At 36.6% G+C, this 21,228-nt stretch overlaps 1 protein-coding gene across 3 annotated transcripts; it reads left to right on the plus strand.

Annotated features, from left to right (window-relative positions):
- The first annotated feature begins 3,632 nt into the window (after positions 1 to 3,632).
- Positions 3,633 to 15,149, plus strand: LOC120085680 (protein POLLEN DEFECTIVE IN GUIDANCE 1). 3 transcript variants are annotated; one of them, XM_039041816.1, is made up of 12 exons: positions 3,633 to 4,587; positions 9,416 to 9,552; positions 9,679 to 9,726; positions 9,903 to 10,006; positions 10,988 to 11,076; positions 11,819 to 11,892; positions 12,475 to 12,625; positions 12,707 to 12,874; positions 13,072 to 13,169; positions 13,264 to 13,386; positions 13,509 to 13,577; positions 14,497 to 15,149. In XM_039041816.1, the coding sequence occupies exons 1-12, from the start codon at positions 3,918 to 3,920 to the stop codon at positions 14,701 to 14,703; spliced, it is 1,938 nt and encodes a 645-aa protein (XP_038897744.1). In that variant the 5' UTR covers positions 3,633 to 3,917; the 3' UTR covers positions 14,704 to 15,149. The 3 variants fall into 3 exon arrangements, with proteins under 3 accessions (XP_038897744.1, XP_038897743.1, XP_038897745.1); XM_039041815.1 differs by having other exon boundaries at positions 3,636 to 4,587; positions 9,401 to 9,552; XM_039041817.1 differs by lacking the exon at positions 9,679 to 9,726 and having other exon boundaries at positions 3,637 to 4,587; positions 9,401 to 9,552.
- Positions 15,150 to 21,228: the final 6,079 nt, after the last annotated feature.

Consider the following 21,228-nt stretch of genomic DNA (forward strand, 5'->3'; position numbering starts at 1 on the left):
TCTCCAAAATGGTAGGCTTGTTGAGTCGGCGATCTGGCCACTCTCACCATACAAATCAAAGGATCGCCCTCATAGATAGAAGTTCACAACTCACTCAGGATTAAGGTCATGTTACCTATGGTCATCTTGGTGAAATAAAAGTCTCTATTATGAACAGTGTTATATAATGAGACTAAACATTTCGTAGTTTGGTCTTATACAAACTCTTTTATGTAAAATATCCTCGCTCGCACATCTAATACATAAATGATCAGGATCATGCATTTGCAGCACTTTACAAAATTTGTAACATCTACAATGCGGGCTATACTCGTAGGGTCACCAAGATAAGGTACCTAACCTTATCCATATACTACAGATCATTTAGGTTATCACTTAAACATGATCCACCTGTATGTCTCCACATATATGTTTAAGTTACAACGATAATCTTGGATGTTAGTTTATTGGTTTGTGGTTAATGCGACTAAAATATCACATATTTCATAGACAAAGTGAATAAAATATCAAATATTATTAATAACATATAAGGTTTAAAAACTATAGAACCCTACGAGATTTAGGGCATCAACCCTAACATATGTGAGAGGTTATTGCTTCATCAACCCCAACAAGTTTCTTGATCGTCTATCCCAGAGGATGTTATTGAACAGAGATATTCTATGTCTGATCTGGTGTTCGAGTTAACTGGAGGAGTTAAAAGATCTTGACCTTCCAAAGGTTAATTATCTTATATTGATTTGAGTGTGATGTATGTTCTACTGCACAAAATTGGCATTGAAAACTGGTATCCATCTACTCTTAGGTCTCTCTATCAATCTCGTTGGTTTACTTTATCAGATTGGTACTGGTGCAAAAAATTCAATTATGGTACGTTTGCGATCAACTAGATCAAGAGGCACATGGTTCTCATGCCACCAAGGTTCCCTTATGCTTTCCTTGTCTGATTTGTGGGATCCTTTTAGCCTAGAAGCCAGATATCTTGACTGACTTGGATGTTTCAGACCCTATGCTTTTGGTCATTTCTTTCAGCTATCACTTATATCAAGACAAGTATATGCTTGATCTGATTGATCTGATTCACACTGAGGTTCCTATTAGGGATTTTCTTCACACTTTGTGTGGTAAAAAGATGATCAATGCATTGGATAATTAGTCCAGGGATCTTGGGGTGTTGCTTCAAAAGTTTTCTACCAGGAAGTCTGAAGTCGATGAATTATTGACCCTTCTTCGTGGATTTTCTATTGATCGTGATTAGGGCTTTAGCTTTGGTGCATAGGGTGCTGATGGTGATCAATGATGCCTCTCTGTTTGTTGATATTATATNTATATATATATATATATATATATATATATATTCAAGTATGTAAAAAGGGGGAGTATGAAGGTGTTTTTGGAGTTAGTTTGCTGTGTTTTTTTTTTTAATTGATGAATGGCATGTCTCTCTTTGTAATAATTACTGGTGCTGTTGTTTTTGTTTCTTCTATGTTGTGACTACTACTATTTGTCATACTTAAAAAATATTGCTAAAGGGGGAGCTTGTTACACTTTGTATGCTGGAAATATTTGTTTAAGTTCAATCGTGTCTTTTAGAATGTCTTTGCATTTGATTTTACTGGCTTAAGGTTGTCATATGAAAATGTTGTCTCCACAAAATACTTTCCTTATGTGGATTATTCGATTTGCAGTATTTTTCCTTTTCCATGTGAAAGTATTTTTGGAAGTTAGGGTTGATTTTCTTAGTATCTGTTACGTGTATATAAAGACACTTAGTCTTTGTTTAAAGGTTGGTTGTTTTGATAAAAATAATTTAAGAGTCGTTTGTCTTGTGAAACTTCTTTCGCCACAAGCGTTTATTTTGTCAATCTTTGAAGCCATTAAAGATGGTGTTGCTATGAGGTTGGAGACATACTTTAAGCCAATTATGTGCTTCATCGTTATACTACTTGAGAAGGGATTCTCAAGCTTAGGTGGAGCCTAAGTTGATTGAGTGAAGTATTCCTTACTTGAAGGGGAAAGATAAACTGCAAGTGAGAGGGAGTCCCACGTCTTGAGGGGAACTTAAGTCTTGCCGAGAGAGAGTCTCTGTCTTAAGAGGAGCCTGAGACATTCGTTATTGATATTATTATTTAGGGGGAGCTAAAGTATCCGAGAGAGGGATTCTCTCATCTAGGGGAGGCCTAGGTGTATGGTTGAGTGGTTGAGCTCTACAGAGGTCACTGTATTAGAGTTGTCAATATAGATAAGTTCTATGTTGTAATTGTTTAACATTCATATTAGTGAAGCTATCTTTCCACGGGCACACTACCCCCCAGATGTAGGTGTTAATCACAGAACTGAGTTAACAATCTCTAATGTTATTTTATTTTTCCTATTTCTGTTTGTTAATTGTTCTGGGAATTGCTGTGACATAGTTCGTAACATCCTTTATCATGCGATAGATTATTTTCATCATCCCTCTTACTCATATTTTGTAAGGTATGTAGATTATATGTAGAAAACTTTCTTCCACACAAACGACGTCAAATGCTGATGCCAAATTTTGGACAGGGAAACATGTACTTGACCTTTACATAGCAACAACTGTAAATTTATAATTCAAGGAAGAGAAGGCTTGCAAAACAAAGAAAAAAGACTCCAATACCTAAGTCAACAAGAGAACTATAAAATAGAAAAGAAATCATAGCTTTTAATTACCTTCTCTAATGCTCTTATCACCTATTTATAGACTTTTTCATCTCTTCTTATCCTCTTCCAAATCGGGATCCAATGAAGCCCTAGAGTTTCTTCTTGGCTCTGCCTTGGCTTGGGCTGAGACTATGTAGGGCTGAAATCGAGTAGGGTGGTTTGGGCTTTGCTCGTGTCACTTTTCCTTCTTTGACCTCTTTTGATTTGGCTTTCGCTCCTTTTGGCCCAACCTAATATTTCATAACAAAATTTCCATTTTACCTTCTGATCCAAAATAGCCCATAACACATATAAAATCAAGAAATTTACAACTTATTAGATATAAACATGTATTCAAAGTTGGAGTCCAATAAAAATAGAAGGAATTTGTAATGGAACCATGAATTTATATGCATTGAAGTGGCAAAGAACACCGACGACCAAAATGTAAACCTATACTAATATGATTTATTATTTCTTCCGTTCAAGATATTAATCACGTTATTATGTTATAAAATGAAAATAAAATGAAAAATCATAAGTTTATACTTATGGTTATGAAATGAAATTAAGATTTATATAATATCACAAAGTTAGGTATACGATGTAGAAAACAAATATAAAAAACAATTAAAATGATAATAATAAAAAATAATGAAACTCAATCCAAATCCAACTTTGCAATCCACGTAGTAATTACAAATACAGCAAACTCGACCCATTCTAAATACTATAAGTAGATTTTCGTTAATTATAATTTCAAAAAATAAAACCATCGAAATCAAATTCTCATTAATCTTAATTACATTTCACCCATGTAGAACTTAAAAGAAAATTGCATGTAAATGGCCCATTTTGAAACTTGGGGTCGGAATGACCAAAAAGTATTTTTCCAAAATGAAAAAAGAAAAAGAAAAAAGGAAAAAAGAAAGAAGAAAAAAAGAACTACAAGTGAGTGCGGACTTTTGGTTAAGCTTCCTATTTTTCTTGTAATTTCATCTTCAATTGGGGTGGAGAATGTTGTCCATCATTCTCCATTGGCTGAAATTGATTAGTCCGTGTCGACCTTTAGGTCCCCATTGATGATTCTTGAATTCGAATCGAAGTTCCGTCCCTATTCTAGATTCCATTTCCGAGATTTCCAACCCCCTACTATCCGTTTCCATGATCAAAACAATTGCTCTTCCTCATAGAGATGTATAGAAACAAGTCTAGAATTACACCTTGATTCTCGATTTTATTTGTCAGTCATGGAGTTGAGATCCGGCGGTAGAAAGCTGTCTTTCGATGTGCTTCGGGGAAGCTATTCCTCTGAAGAAGACAGATCCTCAATTTTGGCTTTAAACTCTGATCAATCCAGGACGCAACATTCGATTGAGAAGCCCAATCGGAAAAAGAGGCGGCATCGTGGCTCCAAGAAGAATAAGGCGGCGGCAACGACACCGGCACCTTCTGATTGCTCTATTCCGGAGGACCCGATCGCTGAAAAATGCATGATCTCTAATTCCGCCGTCGACAAGCCTGAAGACTTGGGGCGACTGTCCGTGGATAGAGACGATACATGTACGAATCGATTGGAGTTTGAACTGAATTACCGTAGCTGTTCTACTGGGACTGTGGTTTATGAGGAGTTGACTGTTCCCGATGAGAGTAGAGGCAGCATATCGGTTTTGACGCAAGGATCAGAGGTGGATTGTCAAAATCTTCGCAATGATCGGTTTAGTTTTGGTGAGTTGAGGCAAAGAACTGTGAATGGAGATGATGCATCATCAAGGTTTGGCGATGATAGGAATGTGGAAACTTGCGTGGAAGCAAACTCTGGAGTGAAGCAAAAAAGTGAGCCAAATGGAAATGTGGTGCCAAGACTGGAGACTGCAGGGTCGTTGGACTGGAAGCGGCTCATGGCTGAGGATCCTAATTGTAAGTGAACTTTCCTTGTTAATTATGGTTTTTCTTGAATTCTCTTACCATTCCCCTGAGATAGTCGAGGACGTGGTCTATTGTTGGAGTATCATTATTTGCTTTCGATAGTAGGAAACGATTTAACTGTAAATTTTGGTCTCTTCGTTATTGAACAAATGATTCATCCACAGAGAGGATGGCAGGGGACACAATCTCAAGTTTGCATTAAAACTAAATCAACCAAACGCTGAAGAAAGTTACCCTGCTTTTGTTTATGCTTTTGCATGACCAAAAAAATTCTTTTAGAAAATAATTCTGACCGTTTCCTTCTATTATGGTGTACATCTGAATCTATGCTAACCCTGTATTCCAGAGTTTACCCAAATAATATTCATGTACAAGTTATTGCGAATTGGAAATGCAGTGCTTCTAATTCTTTCTCGTATGATATAATTTCCTGGAAGAGAGGGAACGTATCTCTTCCAATTCTTATGTATGTTGTTTAAAATGAGCATACCAGTTATTCATTGTTACATCAAGAGAACCAGAATAACCAGTCTCTTTTTCCTTTTCCCTTTTTCCATTTTTCTTAACAATATAGTCATACTAAATAAGGAAAGAAGGATTGTATGGTATGGTACAGAAGGTGTTCACTGTTCACGGTAGATTGGATGCAAAAGAAATTTCCTTGTAAAGAAGATGAGAGTAGTTGAGATCTAGGTTAAGATTATGTGCTGTTTTTATTCTCCTAGTAATAGTTATTTGGTTGGATGATATGTTTTTGGATTTGGTACAAGCCCCAGTAGAACCTAGAAGTCTGTAGGCAAAGAGAAGTGGAGAATGGAACCTATTAGGCACAAAGAACTTTCACTCAAAGGAGGATGTTTCACGAGGATATTTGTCCTAGGAAACAACATGGAGGGGAGAATTATGAGTTCTTGTGAAAATGGAGTTGGGAAGATTAAAAGCTTTTATTGCACTTCATCTGGCATTTCTATGCCAACTCATTTAGAAAGAAAAATTCGTTGGTTGTATCATTTGCTCATCTTTTGTTGATGTGGATAAGATGTCACACCCCCTCCCAGATTACCATCTTAATCTGAAAGAGGATATGACCGCGGTAGTTACTAGCCCTGCTACCAACACTCACCACCTTAGCCTTCTAATCTAAATGCCAACCTGTTAAACATTAATAATGTATGCATATAGTATGTCTCCTTAAGGTTCTACAAAATATTATATAAACACATGCATATAGCCATGATATAACATCCTAGGGAAAAAAAAATATCCACAGACGGGCCCAAACAACTCTAACAAAGCTCTAGTCCCTCTCAAAACATGTGTACATAAACAGATCATCAACCTAAATCTTCTTAATAAGCCGAGTCTTTCAGTGGCAAGCAGCAGCAGGATCAACCCCGAGAAATCTGACCGCTACCTGAAAAAGGAAAACACAGAAAATCTGTGAGCTAGTAAGTAGCCCAGTGAGTGACTATAGAATTATATTACATCATGCATTACATCACTACAAACATGTATGTAAGCATAGTAATGAGTATCTCAAGCAACTGTCTCTAAATATAGCTTTAAACCATTCTTAGACATCATTAAACATCATTATTCTTAGTTGAGAACGAGCCTACAACGCTTTAGCTCCCAACGTCTATTGCCGGCCAAGAGACCCATACTTCGGCCTCCCTTTGGTGGTGCATGGCCTAGGAGACCCATACTTCGGTCTCTCATTCAGAACTACCTACGTGCACGTGGCTATACTAAGTACCGTCATACCTAGGTACTTTTGCTCAGATACCTTCTCAAAACTTGTTATTCAGTATCGAGCTATTAAGATACCTTCTCAAATGTCCTTCGATATCAAGTTGGTCTGGTACCTTCTCAAATGTCCTTCAGTACCAAGTTGGTCAGATACCTTCTCAAATGTCCTTCGGTACCAAGTTGGTCAGATACCTTCTCAAATGTCCTTCGGTATCGGGGTATTTCGTAGCAATAAAATTAAGGTTCATTGCATATCATTTACATAAGAACTCCTTCTCTCATAGCCTTCCCCTAGGAAGCATATTTCAACATTAGAAACTTAACTTTTGTAATGACTACACGACATACCTTGGCTGTGTTACACATATACAAGCCGGGAAACATACGTTAAAGTTATTCTGCAACCATTTGTTGCTTGAGGGAGTATAAATTCATCATTAATGTCACTGTAACTTACTTGACCTTATATGCATAAGTATTGGAAACATTAAGTTCATTTAGTCACTCACAGCTCGTCGGGGCTCTTTAACGGTTTATCTACTAGCTCGTCACAGCTCTCCTAGCTCCTCTTGGCCTGAAAGGACATAATTCCCGGTTAAATTACTTAGAATTCTTAGCAAAATACCTCAAATAGTTCATCTACTAATGGAACTTTCATCAACAAAGACAGCATTGCTAACGAGATAATCATCATGAGTGAATTCATCCTCATGAGCGAGATTGTCATGAGTGAGATCAAGCTTTTCCTGGCAAACTTTCATCCTAGCGATACTCACCTTACCAGCGAGATTCAGCCTAATTTCTAGCGAGATTTCCTTCTAGAGCGAGATCCTCATCACAAAATCAGCAAGATTTTCTTCATAAGTGAGATCCTCATTCTTCATATATCGCTATAACTCTCCATGGTGAGCTGTTTGCTTGTTCTTCCCAAGCAGCTGTCTGCTTATGCACAGATTCTCTGTTACAACTTCAAAAATTCATAACTCAAAATCCAAACCTCTTTTGCAGGAACTTCCTTCTACAAACATGTTTAGAAATGAGTTGTACCTTAAAATTTCAGCCAAAAATTCCTTATAGTTCAGCCTAGAGCTTCCAATCTTCACCTCGGGCCCTGATTAACCTGAGATTCTGCCTCTTCTGCTTTTGCTTCACTTCTTGCTCTTCTCCTCCTGCAATCTTTCTCCGGCAAGACAACCTCGAAAACTAGATTCTCCCAGCTTTCAAATGGCACCAATTTCACTAAATTTGCTCATGCCAATTGCCGAAACCAAGCTTTTGAAGTTCCTCTTTCTTTTAATCTTCCTGCCGCCTCCCGAGTTCAAGGGTTAACCGCCACGTCACCCCTCATTTAATATGTTTTTCCTTCCCTTCCTTCATAATTCCTATAAATAAACATGAATTGCTACTTAATAAATATGTAATATAACATTTCTTTGACCAAACATGCTTATCTAGGAAACCTAGAGTTCGGGGTTTACATAAGATGACATAGGGGTGTTCTTTTGTATGGAGATAATATCAATAAAATGAGTGGGAAGACTTTGTTGTGGTGATGTGGTTATGCTTCTATAATGATTGGTCACTTTGGATAAGCTTTCGAGAAGGATGCCCTTGTTAATGGGTCCATTTTGTTGTATTGTTTGTTGGAAGGTGGAGGAAGACCTTGATCACATTCTCTAGAGTTGCCAGTTTGTGAAGTCTACTTGGGATTGTTTCTGTGAGGCATTTGATCTTGTGTTAGCTCGTGAGAGAGACGTCTGTGACGATTGGAGAATTGCTCCTCCATCTACCTTTTAGAGAGAAAGTCTTATCTCTTGTGGTTTACTAGGGTGTGTACTTTATTGTAGGATCTTTGGGAGAGAGGAACATCAAAGCGTTTAGAGGTGTTGAGCAGGACCCTAGTGAGGTTTGGTCTTTGGTGAGATTTCATGTTTCTGTTTGGATTTCAATTTTGAAGACCTTTTGTAATTGCTCTCTAAGCAATATTGTACTTAGTTGGACCCCTTTCTCTAGTTGGTTTTTGTAGGCTTTTTTTTTGTATGTTCTTGCATTCTTTCATTTTTTTTTTCAATGAAAGCAGTTGTCTCCGTAGAAAAAAAAGAAGCTTCTATAACGATTGATACAAGATTTGGTGATAATCAAGAAGATCATACTTGTATTTTTTTTTTCCTCAATGAAAGTGTGGTTTTCATCCAAAAAGATGTTTCCATTTGGATAAATGCCTGTTAAAAATGCAGTACAGATGAAGAATGAATGGTTTGCTTGAACAGGCCGCAGTCAAGTGTCAATTCTCTAGAGGTTTCTTCAAATGTCCGTGAAAGTAACTGTTGAAATTTCTCTTTTATCATCTCTAGGGTTATGATCATGCCTTCCAATCTTTTGGCTGAAGAACAGATGGTAAAAGGAGAAGAGATTTTGTGTGTGTGTGTGTGATTTTGCTCTTGTGGTGTTTAATATTTTGTTTCATTAATAGTTTTCTTTTTTATTCTTTAGTTTTTTCCCCTTTTTTCTCTCTATTTTTTTTAGTTTAACATGGGATGAGACTTCAAACCTCTGACTTCTTGATTGAGGAAATAATAATGAGCTATTTTCTGGACAATTTTGGTGTTCAATTTAGTTGATATGTAATTTTTTGCTACACAAGAATAAAAATATGAAATATTAATTTTATAAAATGATTAAAAAACGTCTTGTCAGTTCTTTTTTTACTGAGTCAAACAGGAAAATATTGATAGGTACTGGGACCATTCAGACATATTATCAAAAGTTGGTTTAAAATCTAATATTTTAAGACATAGGGACCAAACGGATTTGGAAAAATTTAGGGACTAAAAGTGAAATTTTTCCAGAATTATAATAAATACAATATAAGAAACTTTATTCTCATTCCATAATTTTTTATTATGATTATTGATTTTCATTTTGTTCTCTTTTATTCTTGTTCACATTAAGTAAATGAGGTTAAAGTAGATGCAAGCAACAACTGGTTCCTATGTGGCTCAATTTATATCATCTGTTGGTATGCTCTCTTCATATTACTAATCCTTCGCTCCAGATATGTTTTCTGCAGATAAGTCACCAGTTAAATGCTACATGGAGGAAATGTTTAGTGGAAATTCATTACGGATCACTACCACTTTTGGCAATGAGAAAGAACGAGAAAGAGTTTACGACACTATCTTCCGCTTACCTTGGAGATGTGAATTGGTAGCCTTGGCTCTCCTTTCATAATTACCAATTAGAGAGCTGCAAACTTTTTAGTACATGAGTGTGATCTTAGTTCTATTGAGACTTGGCTCTTTTATCATTTTGATCAAACCAATTACTTGGCAGTTAATGTCCGTGACAAGTGTTGTTAGTATTGTGCATTATTTTGTAACCGTGAGTTGGATTATACTCTTTTGATAAATCTATTTAAGCTTACTCTTATCTTGAAAAGGAAAAAAATTACCCCCATCCATTTCTTTAGGGGTGTGGGATGGGGTTTTGAGGGCAAGAGTTTTCAGTTTGAATAGTTATGTTCCCAATAGTTACTCCTAAATTTGAACTTGCTGCAGCTCATAGATGTCGGCTTCTTTGTCTGCCTTGATTCATTTCTTTCATTGTTAACCGTTATGCCAACACGGATTATGATAACTCTTTGGAGGCTTCTTATTACCAGGTTAGTTATCAGCTTTGACATCCTTTTCTTGATTTTTTTTTCTTTTTCTTTTTAAAAAAAAATGAAATCAACAACTTTCATTGAGAAAAAATGAAAGAATACTAGGACATACAAAAAAAATCAAGCCCACCAAAACACCCATTCTAAGGGAAGGGATTTCAACTAGGTAAGATGTTTCCCAGAGAATAATTATAAAAGACGTTCGATACTGAAGCCCAAAGCGATACATGAAATCTCACTAAGGACTAAACCTCTCAGGGATTCCTATCCCTACCTCTAAACTTCAACATCCTTTTCTTTTCTTGATGAAGTTGATATGAAACTGCAGATTCTGCATGTGCCTTTAAAGAGTCACGTCATTCAGGAATCTTGCCTTTAATGCAATTATGTACTGGTAGATAACAATGATTAAGTTTTTTTTATGATATTTGGATGATCAAAGACTGATCCTTGCTCAAAACCAATTCTTCGTTTATAATTAGATGGCATTAGATGGCAGGAGCAGGATGAAGGAGCTCCTATCTTATTGTGTTCTCAATATTAGCATGTTCATATGATTAGAAATTTTGGCTGCCGTGTACCTAGAAAGCTACTCTTGGTCAAGAGAGTAAACAATCCATGCTACACAGATCTCTATAAATTTCCAAAAATAAATAAACCTAGATTCGAGAAAAATTTATGCCTTTCATTTCACTTTCTGTATTAATTTTACCTTAAAAAACGTTGCATGTTGATTGCTTTTTGCTGTGTGAAAGAGATATCGTTTGTGCTGTATTACTTGTTTAATCTGTTCTAGAAATAGTATTTCAGATGCTTGAAGCCTATAATTAGTGACATTGTGGAGCTTTTGCTTGATATCTCTCACTTGATGCATCATGTTCTTGAACAAGATACTTTGATTAGCTCGCTGCTTCTAGGATTTATTTTATCATAAGGTAATTAATGATGTGTAAAAAATTGACATAGTCACCTTCATAACAGGAAGTTTGAAAGACCTTCTTCAGCAGAGTTATCTGATTTTGGCTGTTTTTTAATAATGGCATGCGGAGTTGTTCTCTTAGAATGGACAGGTAAGGAATATGTCTTCAGATTCTAGTTCTCTTTGGCCAGTGGCTTGAGCATCTGAGAAAGGGCAAACATAGACACAGTGCTGACTTTTTAAAATATGCCATTTTAGAAAATAAGTAGTATGTAGGATGGGACACAAATATGGAACAATTTCAGACATACAGATTAGAGGCACATTTGATTAAAATATACTTTTAGATTTGAATACTTTTAATGCGCTTCAGTGCTTCCAAAGGTCATGAATTGTGTTGTGTTTATAAAGTTTTAGTTACAATTACTTGCATGTATTCTAATCCCATTTTTTAGTTTATTGCAATTTTGATATTGAAAGTTATTATATTTGATCCCTCTCATAACTTGGCTGAAATTTGTTGTTGCCAACACTCCAAACAGAAGCCTTGGGTTTCAGTAAAGCCTCTTTCAACTTCATCCTTCAATCTCTGTTTCTGATAAGACCAAGTAACATACAGAAAATCTCCTTTGCACAGTTTTCCCCCTTTTCTGTATGCTACGGCATAGAAGTTTATAGTTTTTTCCCCCTTCTAGGGTGTTAAGCGCACATGAAAATCTCTTCAGCATGCATTTTTGGCATGTGATGGTAGTGTACCACATTATTTCTTTGCAAGAAATTGTGTCCATGACCTAGATGAGTATAATTTTGTTCCTTAACTATGAAGAAGTTGCTAATATTTATTTTATTGAGAAGAAAGCTGATATTTATGTTATATTGTAATTCTTTTTCAGATATCAGCTTAATTTATCACATGATTCGTGGTCAGGGAACAATTAAACTATATGTTGTTTACAATGTATTGGAGGTTAGTTGAGAATCAGGTGTAGAATAATCCTACTCCTAGTCCTAGTCTTGTGCTTCAATTTGATAGATTTCAAATGCATCGATCTCTAATTTTATGGAATTATTTTCATTATGTTCTTTTTGATATTAGGAGATAAATGTTTGATGAGAAACAAATATATTTCACAATATGCAAAGAACTGTTAGAGGGACGGGAATGGAGAGAATCCCTCCCAGAAAGAACTATATAAGAGCCTCCCAATCATTCAAAATCATAAGGAGGCTATAGATGCTTTAGCGACCAAGAAGTTTGTGGTTCAAATTCCCTCACCCCTATTGTACTCAAAGAAAAAGAACGATAAGGAGTTACAAAAGAGTTTCGTATAGTTTGTATACCATCAAGGAAGTATACTCGTAGTTTTAGTTTGATGATTAAGCAAAAAGGTTTAATTCTTTTGCAATTTGATCTATATTTGACAAAATTTTATTATTTTGCGTCTCTGGGAGGAGTTCTTGTAGCATTGTGTTTCTGTACATTATTGATTAATGTAAAAGTTCATTGTTTAAGAACAGTAATATTTTTAATCCTTGTTCCCTGTTTCAGATATTTGATAAACTTTTTCAAAGTTTTGGTGGAGATGTGTTGCAAACTTTATTTAACTCGGCAGAGGGACTTGCAAATTGTCCACCGGAGAACATGGGATTCTGGATTGGAAGATTCATCTCTGATCAAGTTTTAGCTGTGGCTGCTTCAAATATCCTTCTCTTTGAATTATGGAATCTTTCTCATTGTTATAGATATTGTTGTTCTCCTTTGTCTCCTTGACTATTCATACTTATTCATTCTTTTATATTATTAGCTCAGGCAATTACCTTATCAACCTGTATTGTGGCACATAACAATGCCTTGCTCGCTTTGCTGGTGTCTAATAACTTTGCAGAGATAAAAAGCAACGTGTTTAAGCGTTATAGCAAAGACAATATTCACAATTTGGTATATTTTGGTACGTCAGCTTCTTTGTTGCACAATGACAATTGGGAGTTTAAAAGCAAATGAACACTAGTCAATCAAAATAATCTAAAACTTCAACTAAACCCTACCAAATAAGATTCTTAAGTAATAGAACTTAGAAGTAGGATTGAAGCATAACATTTGCATCCTAAATATAACCTGCATTGTTGATATTGTTGAATTTGATAGATTCAATCGAAAGATTCCACATTTTGGCATTTCTCTTGTTTGTTTTGGCTCAAAACATTTTGGAGGCAGAGGGTCCTTGGTTTGGGAGTTTTCTCTATGTAAGTTCTTTCGACCATCTTTACTTGAAACATTTTGTTACGAAAATTAATTAGTAGAATTCCTTTTCTAATAATTTTTATTTGGTGGCTGCAGAATGCGCTCCTGGTTTTCATTTGTGAAATGCTCATTGATATCATTAAGCACTCATTCTTGGCTAAATTCAACGACATAAAGCCTATTGCATACTCAGAGTTTCTTGAAGACCTTTGCAAACAGGTTCATGACTTTGTCATCTTTGCTTTCTTTCCCCCTTTATTCGTTAATGCATCCGTCAATTATATCTTGTATATGCATAATCTAACCCTTTTTCTAATAATTGTTGTTACATCCATCCTTAGGCTCTAAATATGCAAAGTGAAGATGCAAAGAAAAATTTGACATTTATTCCCGTTGCGCCAGCATGTGTGGTATGGATGCTTGTTTTATAATTTAGATATCTTTCTTTGAATAGAAAAATAACTTCATTGATGATCGAAAAATTTGTCTTTGAAGAAGAAACAAAAATTTCATTGATGAATGTAATGACCACCAATGGTGGATTACAAAAATGAACTCCAATTATTTATCAAAGAAGAAAAGAAAGGCTATATTTTCTTGGGTGGGTATATTTACACGAAAAGAGGGCGTTAAATAAAACACAATCCATAAAAGTGACAAAAGATGAGTGCTTAGCATTGAAGATTTGTCCATTTCTTTCACACCAAGGAGACCCAAAAAAAGAATGCTTGATCGCAAGTTACAAAAAAATGCAGTAATAAAGTAAGAAACCTCCAATATGAGCTTATCTAATTCCCTTCTATTACTTTAGAGAACTCTTGATAACTAATGTAGGAAATATGCTTCTATGAACCATAAAATTTGTGCCGATGCCTCAAACATTAAGGGGGTGTTTTGGGCGTTATGAAGTCTAAAGTTACCATGTTGGAATTAGAAAGTTTATGTTTGGGGTGCAGAGTTGTAAGATAGAGGTTCTCGATAAATGTACAAAAAAGAGGGAAAGTTGAATTACTCGATAAATATGCGAACTTCAATAGTATTTATTATTGAAATTGAGTTGTTTAACACCAACTTATGAAGTTGGTGGGTCAAACACTCCCTAAATGTTGAGGTTTAAAATGCATTTGCCACTATGTACAATTTATTAACAGTCGATAGACAAATTCAGGAACATTAAAGCAACAGACATCAGGAACATTAAAGCAACAGACATCTTGAATTGTCCGAAAGGAAGAATAGCCGGGATCTTTACTTGCAGATTATGATCATTTTTGGTAGCTAGTTTAAAAAAAAAAAATGATGCTATGTATTGTTGTGCATTCGATGTAGGTCATTCGTGTGCTGACTCCGGTATATGCTGCCCTTCTTCCCTTCAATCCTCTCCGATGGAGGTTTCTTTCAGTTTCACTCCTCTTCGGTGTGACCTATGTGATGCTTATAAGCCTCAAGATTTTGGTTGGCATTACTCTGCAGAAGTATGCAACTTGGTATATCGACCGATGCCAAAAGAAAAAGCATCATCTACACTCTGACTAATCAGGAGAAGGATCTGTACTAAACCTCACACATTATGATCAAATGACATTGCTGCTTCATGTGGTCGCCATGACATGCAATGTGTAGAGGATAACTCACCTTGCTCGTGCTGTGGGTTAAAGCAGTAAACTTGAGATCCTTCTTGCCACAGGTTTTCGGGGTGTCATTATATTTTTTGGTATCGAAACACAAAATGCGAATTCAAAGGAGAAGAAAAATGAACTTCGCATCAATTTTGCTATTTACTGCCATCTTACAGAGGTCGTGGCTTTTAGGAGTTGGCAATCATGAGTTGCGCACTTATGGTTTACACAAGAAATTGTATGATTGAATAAAGAAAACAATAGTTGAAAAAAGTTTCCACTATATTTTCCTCCATCGGTATTTTTAGGAGAAAAACTATAAATTTTGATATTTTGATGATTGAATGTCTTGAGATTAAAATATTTATATTAGGGGTGAGCAAAGTAATCCGAGAAATCGAGTTGAACTGAAGGTGGGCAGGAAGTTTATTGTCAAAATCAGTCGATGGTCTGTTTTGGTAAATAACAAAACATTGGTCGGTTAGACGGTTTAGAAATGACCCAAATCTCAATCGTTTCAGACCAATTCAATACATTACTAGTGTTAAATATATATTTATATATATTATATTATAAATGTCCCTTTATTAAAAAATGTGTAGAAGGTAGGATGGGAAATTAGTTATGTCAATCATCAATTACATCTCATTAATGCTCAAAATCATGGGAATTGTGGTCTTTTTTTTTTTTTTTGAGAAAACCACTTTCAAATTCTAAAACAATTATAATTAATTGCATTATCTTTATTCCTCTCTTAATATTCAAGAAACCCACTCAACTTTTCCATTCTCTTTTTTCTTTTCCCTCTCTTTCTCTCCTGTAATCAACCAAATTCTCTCTTCTTTCTCTTTTTTTTTTTCATTACACCATTTCTCATTCTTTTTTATTTCTTCTTTTCTTCTCAATCTCCATTGTTTTTGTTTTCTTCCTTCTTTCTCTTATTTTTCTTTTCATGTTTTTTTCTTAGTTTGTCTTTTTTTTTTTCATTGTTTTTCGTTTTCTTCCATGTTCCCTTTTCTTCACTTTTTTTTCCTTATTTCGTTGGACTGCCCACATGGTTGGCCGGTCGCCTTCTCCAACGTTTCCACAAACCATTGGAACCAGCCAACAAAAATTGATTTTTGTCCAATGCTGATCCCGCCTGATCGATGATCACTCTTATTTTATACAAGTGCATCTGGAGAGCTGATATGAACTTTTGCACGAGAATCCAAGTATTTTCATTTAGAAAATTTATCATGGATTGGACAGTGTCGGTTTTGGGCGAAAAATCGACTCAACCCATCGAAACCGACCAAATTAATGTCGGGTAGGCGGTTTAAAAATATTTTTGCTCGGTCTCAGATTTTTATATTGTAAAACATGAATTTGGGTCCATCGGAGAGTTTGAAATATATTTTATCGACCAACCTGACCGATATCTAATTTTCTTTTTTTTTTTTTTTTGCATAAAAATACTTTGATTTTCGTGCAAAAGTTAAACTAAAAAGTTTCAATCATGTAATTAATCTTGATGTTGATGGGAGTGAATCAACAAAACAAAATAATTAAATAATATTTCTCTCTCTTTTTATTACTATGCTTTGCTATTCGTGAAATTACTATTTATATATGAAAAAAAACTAAATAATCATTTTCCCTCTTTCTTGTCTTTTTAGAATTAAAACCGTTTCTGTTTTATTTTCTCTCCATCATTTCAATCTCTCCTCCTTCTCTCTTAACCACTATCAACATATGGGTAGAAAAGAACTTTTGGGCTCTGAGTTTCTCCCGAGGGTTAGCTCATGAGCAAGAGGGCAACCGTGAGGTTTGCTTGAGGGATCCTAGGGGTGATCTTTATCGGTTCTTCTCAGCGGTGGTTATGGATCCGGTAAGCAAGATGCTTGGAAAATTAAGCCTTATGGAAGAATCGAAGCCTTATGAAACTGATAAGGATCTCAAATGTGCTACGGCTTGTAAGGTTCTCACAACCAGAAACATCAACATGGAGATCTTCATAGGGTTATGCTAAAGATCTGGGGTTTAGGTGGGCAAGTGACTTTCGAGAAAGCAGGAAAGAATGTTTTCCTTTGCAAATTTGAGTCCATGAGAGACAAAAATCGAGTAACAAAAGAGGGCCCCTGGAGTTTTGACAACTCCCTACTCCTATTCGAAGATCCAAGAGGAAGCAACACCATTACATACATTAATTTCAGGTTCAGTTCCTTTTGGGTTCACTTTCATGAGTTAGCCCTAGTCTATTCTTGCAGGAAGTATGCAGTGGCTCTGACAAATTCAATCGGCACCTTTTGAAAACGGGCAGATCTGTGGGGAGTCTAGATAGATGTGCAACAATCTCTAAATTGGAGAACTAGTATCAAATTGGGAGTAATGGCTAAGGAAAATTGGATCCCAATAACCTACGAAAAACTCCCTGATTTCTGCTATATATGTGGAAAATGGGGGCATATCTTGCAAGAGTGTGATGTGGAGGATGAAAGCACAGGGGAAAACCGAAAATACGGGGTATGGTTGAGGAATACCCAAACTAGTAAGGGTCTTTACACAAGCAAAAGGGAAGAAAACAAAGGTCAGGGTGGAAGAGGCCGTGGCAGAGGCAGGGTTTCGTTGTTTAGCAACGAAAGGAGAATGGGGGAGGAGATGGAGGAGAAAGAGGAGGCCCAAGTCAATAGCAACCATAGGGAGAAGGGTGAAGGAAAAATCTGTGGAGAACCCTCTACGTCTACTTGTTCCGACGGTATGGGGGTGAAGAACAGTGACGATAAAATAGTGATCGAAAAACCATCGGTGAACAATTACGGAGGTGGATCGACGATTGGTGTAGGGAGGAAATCGTTCAAATGAAACAGAGGGAAGATCCGATTCTCAAGATGACAGAGGAGTAGTTGACAACACGCGAGGGAAAGGACAATCAACAGTGTACGATACTTAGGAAGCCTGTTGAGGCAGGAAGTGGAGCCGCAAACTCTAACGTTAAGAAGAAGGGAAATGGAATTGGGCCGAGGGTGGAATCCCATTTACAAATGGAAAAAGATGTGAGGGCCACGGACGAGTCAAATTCCAAGACTTACAATGAGTAGATGCTATTTTGGCCTATCAATGCATGAGTTACAAATCCCCAAAAGAAGTGGAGACGGTTAACTCGAATTGGGGGATCTTGAAATGATCAGAATATGATTGAAAGTGGGACAACTGCCACCAAACATAATGCAAAAAGTTGGGAAAGAGATGAAAGTGGGAAAAAGGGCAGGATTATTTACTCCATTATGGAGGGACATCGGCGGAGGTTGAGGGTCAACCCCACCAGATGCCATGATTATCCTCGGTTGGAATGTTCGAGTTTTGGGGAATCCTTGAACGCTCCATGCCCTTCGATGCGTAGTCAAAAGGGAAAACCCCCCGAATTGTGTTTTTATATTAGGTTATGTGCCAGAATGTGATCAATGAGAAGGTGAAGAGGTTGTTGGGTTTTGACTGTTGTTTTACCTTTCCTAGTCGAGGGAACATTGATGGGTTGATGTTGTGGTGGGATTCGAATTTCTCACTCACATATCATCTTTTTCCTTAGGCCATATCAACGCTACTATTAGTGATGAGCATGGGATGTGAAGATTTACCGAGATGTATGGTAATCCTGTTAGAGAGAAGTAGTATGACATGTGGACTTTGGTCAAGAGATTGGAGGGAGGTTTTCAAATCTCCCTTGGGTCCTTGAAACATTTATAATAAAAGAATAATGCATGATAATGTTCAATGCATGCAAAATATAATTCTTATATTTCATGATGCATGCGCATGCTTTCAAGTAATTTCTTCATACAATATTATAACATTTATAATACATGATGCATGAATAATTGCATAACCTAAGGTGGGTTTTAACTATATGACAAACACATTGGCATATAAGCATCATACATCACATGTATAAACAATAAAACTTGATGAATCGGGTGAAATTGCCTTAAAAACACAAAAAGAAAGCTAACTATTACAAAGACAAGGAGTCTCTAGTTCAAACAGGCGAACCGGGCCTTGAATCGCTCGGGCAAAGCATTCTTCCAACCATCGTGTATCAAGCACCCCGCGATCGTCTACACGATAAAACAAATTCATTGCTCTATCGCTGACCAGCGCTCCCAGAGCTAAACGATCTTTTAGCATTTACTATACGATCGTCTAGAAAAATCCAAACGATCGTTTAGCTATTATTATACGATCGTGTACCTTTACTAAGCGATGAAGCTTGAAGTACACGATCGCTTAGCGTGCTCCACACGACGCCCGCCTTTCGCGATCGTCTAAGCAACTACGATGCTACGAAGCACCATCGCCTAAGCGATCGCTTAGCCAGCGCCTCTGTATTGCATATGCACGATCACATAGGTAGTAACTAAGTAATGAAGCTTGCTAACTACACGATCATCTAGCGCGCACCTTCTACTAAACGACGAGCATCGCATGCTCCCACTACGATCGTCTACCTCCAGTGCCTAATATGGTAAACAAATTACCCCATCGCTTAGCATTAGCTAAACAATCGATTAGAAAATACTACACGATCGTTTAGAAAAAACTACTAAACGATTGCATAGTTAAATCCCAATGATCGTTTACCTAAGGCTACACGATCCGACCAATACTTGGTCTTCTTCTTCGTTGAGAACTGCATCGCCATGTGCTGAAGCTTCATCACGAATGACTCAACCAACTCAAACTTTTTGAATTAAAGACTTGATTGCAAAGTTAATTTCACCCAAAAAACACAGGGGCCTTTACAATCAACACTTTGTAATATCGAAAGCTTTAACAAAAAGGCAATTTAAACCCGAAACATTCATCAACGCAACCACAGATGCAAAAAACGGTTAACCACAAATGTAGAAACCCACCGCGACTGAAAAATGCGTTCAATTCAGATCTGTAATTTGGAATATCAGAGAACCTGGCTCTGATACCAATTGAAGGAAATTGGAAGCGAGATTTCCATGAGCAGCGGAAGAAAGATAATTCCAAATTATAATCATGAATAAACAATGCATTTACAATTGACTTCAAACAAACGGTTATACAATTCATATAGAAATTACAGCATGAATAACTACAAATGCACAAAGGAAAAACTGTACAAATATTTGCAGATGCTTCTCCACGCTTTGATGCGCATGGCCGCTCGAACAACAGCAATCTCGAATGCTCGATCTACACGACCGCAACACCACACGAACACAACACGAACACTTCGTGCTCGTCCTTAACGATCGCCTCGACCACGAACTCCTCCGTAATACGAACGACCTCCACAGCACCACGAACGGCCTCCAACAAACTCGACGGTGTCGAGTTGAGTAAGACACCACCAACAAGGCTACCTTGGTATTCTCGATGTGAGAATCCAAAGCGTGGGCTCTGTTCAGACTTGGTATGAGGCAGACGAAGGAGGAAACATCGATCATGTACACGACTGGGCAAGTGGGAGATGGCGAAGACCTATCGTATAGGTCGATGCCCAATCGTTTAGATAAAGCTAAGCGATCGTCTAGCAAAAGCTATGTGATCGTTTACCTCATCGATTAGATCGGTCTGTCGCCTACACACACTACAAGATCGTTTACTTTGGGTAAGCGATCGTCTAGCAAAATTATGCAATCGTTTAGTAAATATTGCACGATCGTTTAGCTCGCCACTGCACGATCGTTTAACTCTCTCAGCCGTTGTTTAGTAAATCCGTATTTACTTGACAACTACCGTGAGATCCCTTTTTCACCGAGAGAAATCTCAAAAAACTTTTATCAACCTTTTGTAAAACCTTTTTCCAAAATAGGAAAACCACTTTTCTTTTAAACTTATGATTACCATGAATCCAATAAACACCCACTCATTTGGTTATTTAAAGAAAAAGAATTAATTATCCAATAATTAATATTATTATAAATATAAATGTAACCAACTTATCATACTATATTTATAACATATAGTTTTAATATTTCATCTCATGAAACATATAAACCATAATTCTTTTTCTATTCCATGGTGCTTAATGTAAATCTCATTTACATCAATCCTCCACTAGATATATCTCATACATCATACTGATTATATCATATATAATCAAAATACCTCTTGTCAATTTGAACATTTCAAATCAACACCAAGAACTGATCCTCAACTGAATCCATTGAGCTACCAAGGAGACCTCATGGACCTGTAGCTCGAAGCTCTAACAGTACATGAATAACTGACTAAACTCTTTAGCCACGGGATCCACCATCCGTTAACTGCCAGACACTCTACTAAAGACCAACAGCTGAACTCTCCTTACTATAGATATATTATGTGTCCATCTTAACCAATCAGCAGTGTGACAACCCTTCACAGATCGCTCGTAAGTATAGTTGAGCCAATAACCGTTATGCCTCTGTAGTTTTATTTGTCTTCTTAA

Source organism: Benincasa hispida, chromosome 9 (genome assembly GCF_009727055.1).
Source record: "Benincasa hispida cultivar B227 chromosome 9, ASM972705v1, whole genome shotgun sequence".
In the NCBI taxonomy this organism is placed as follows: domain Eukaryota; kingdom Viridiplantae; phylum Streptophyta; class Magnoliopsida; order Cucurbitales; family Cucurbitaceae; genus Benincasa; species Benincasa hispida.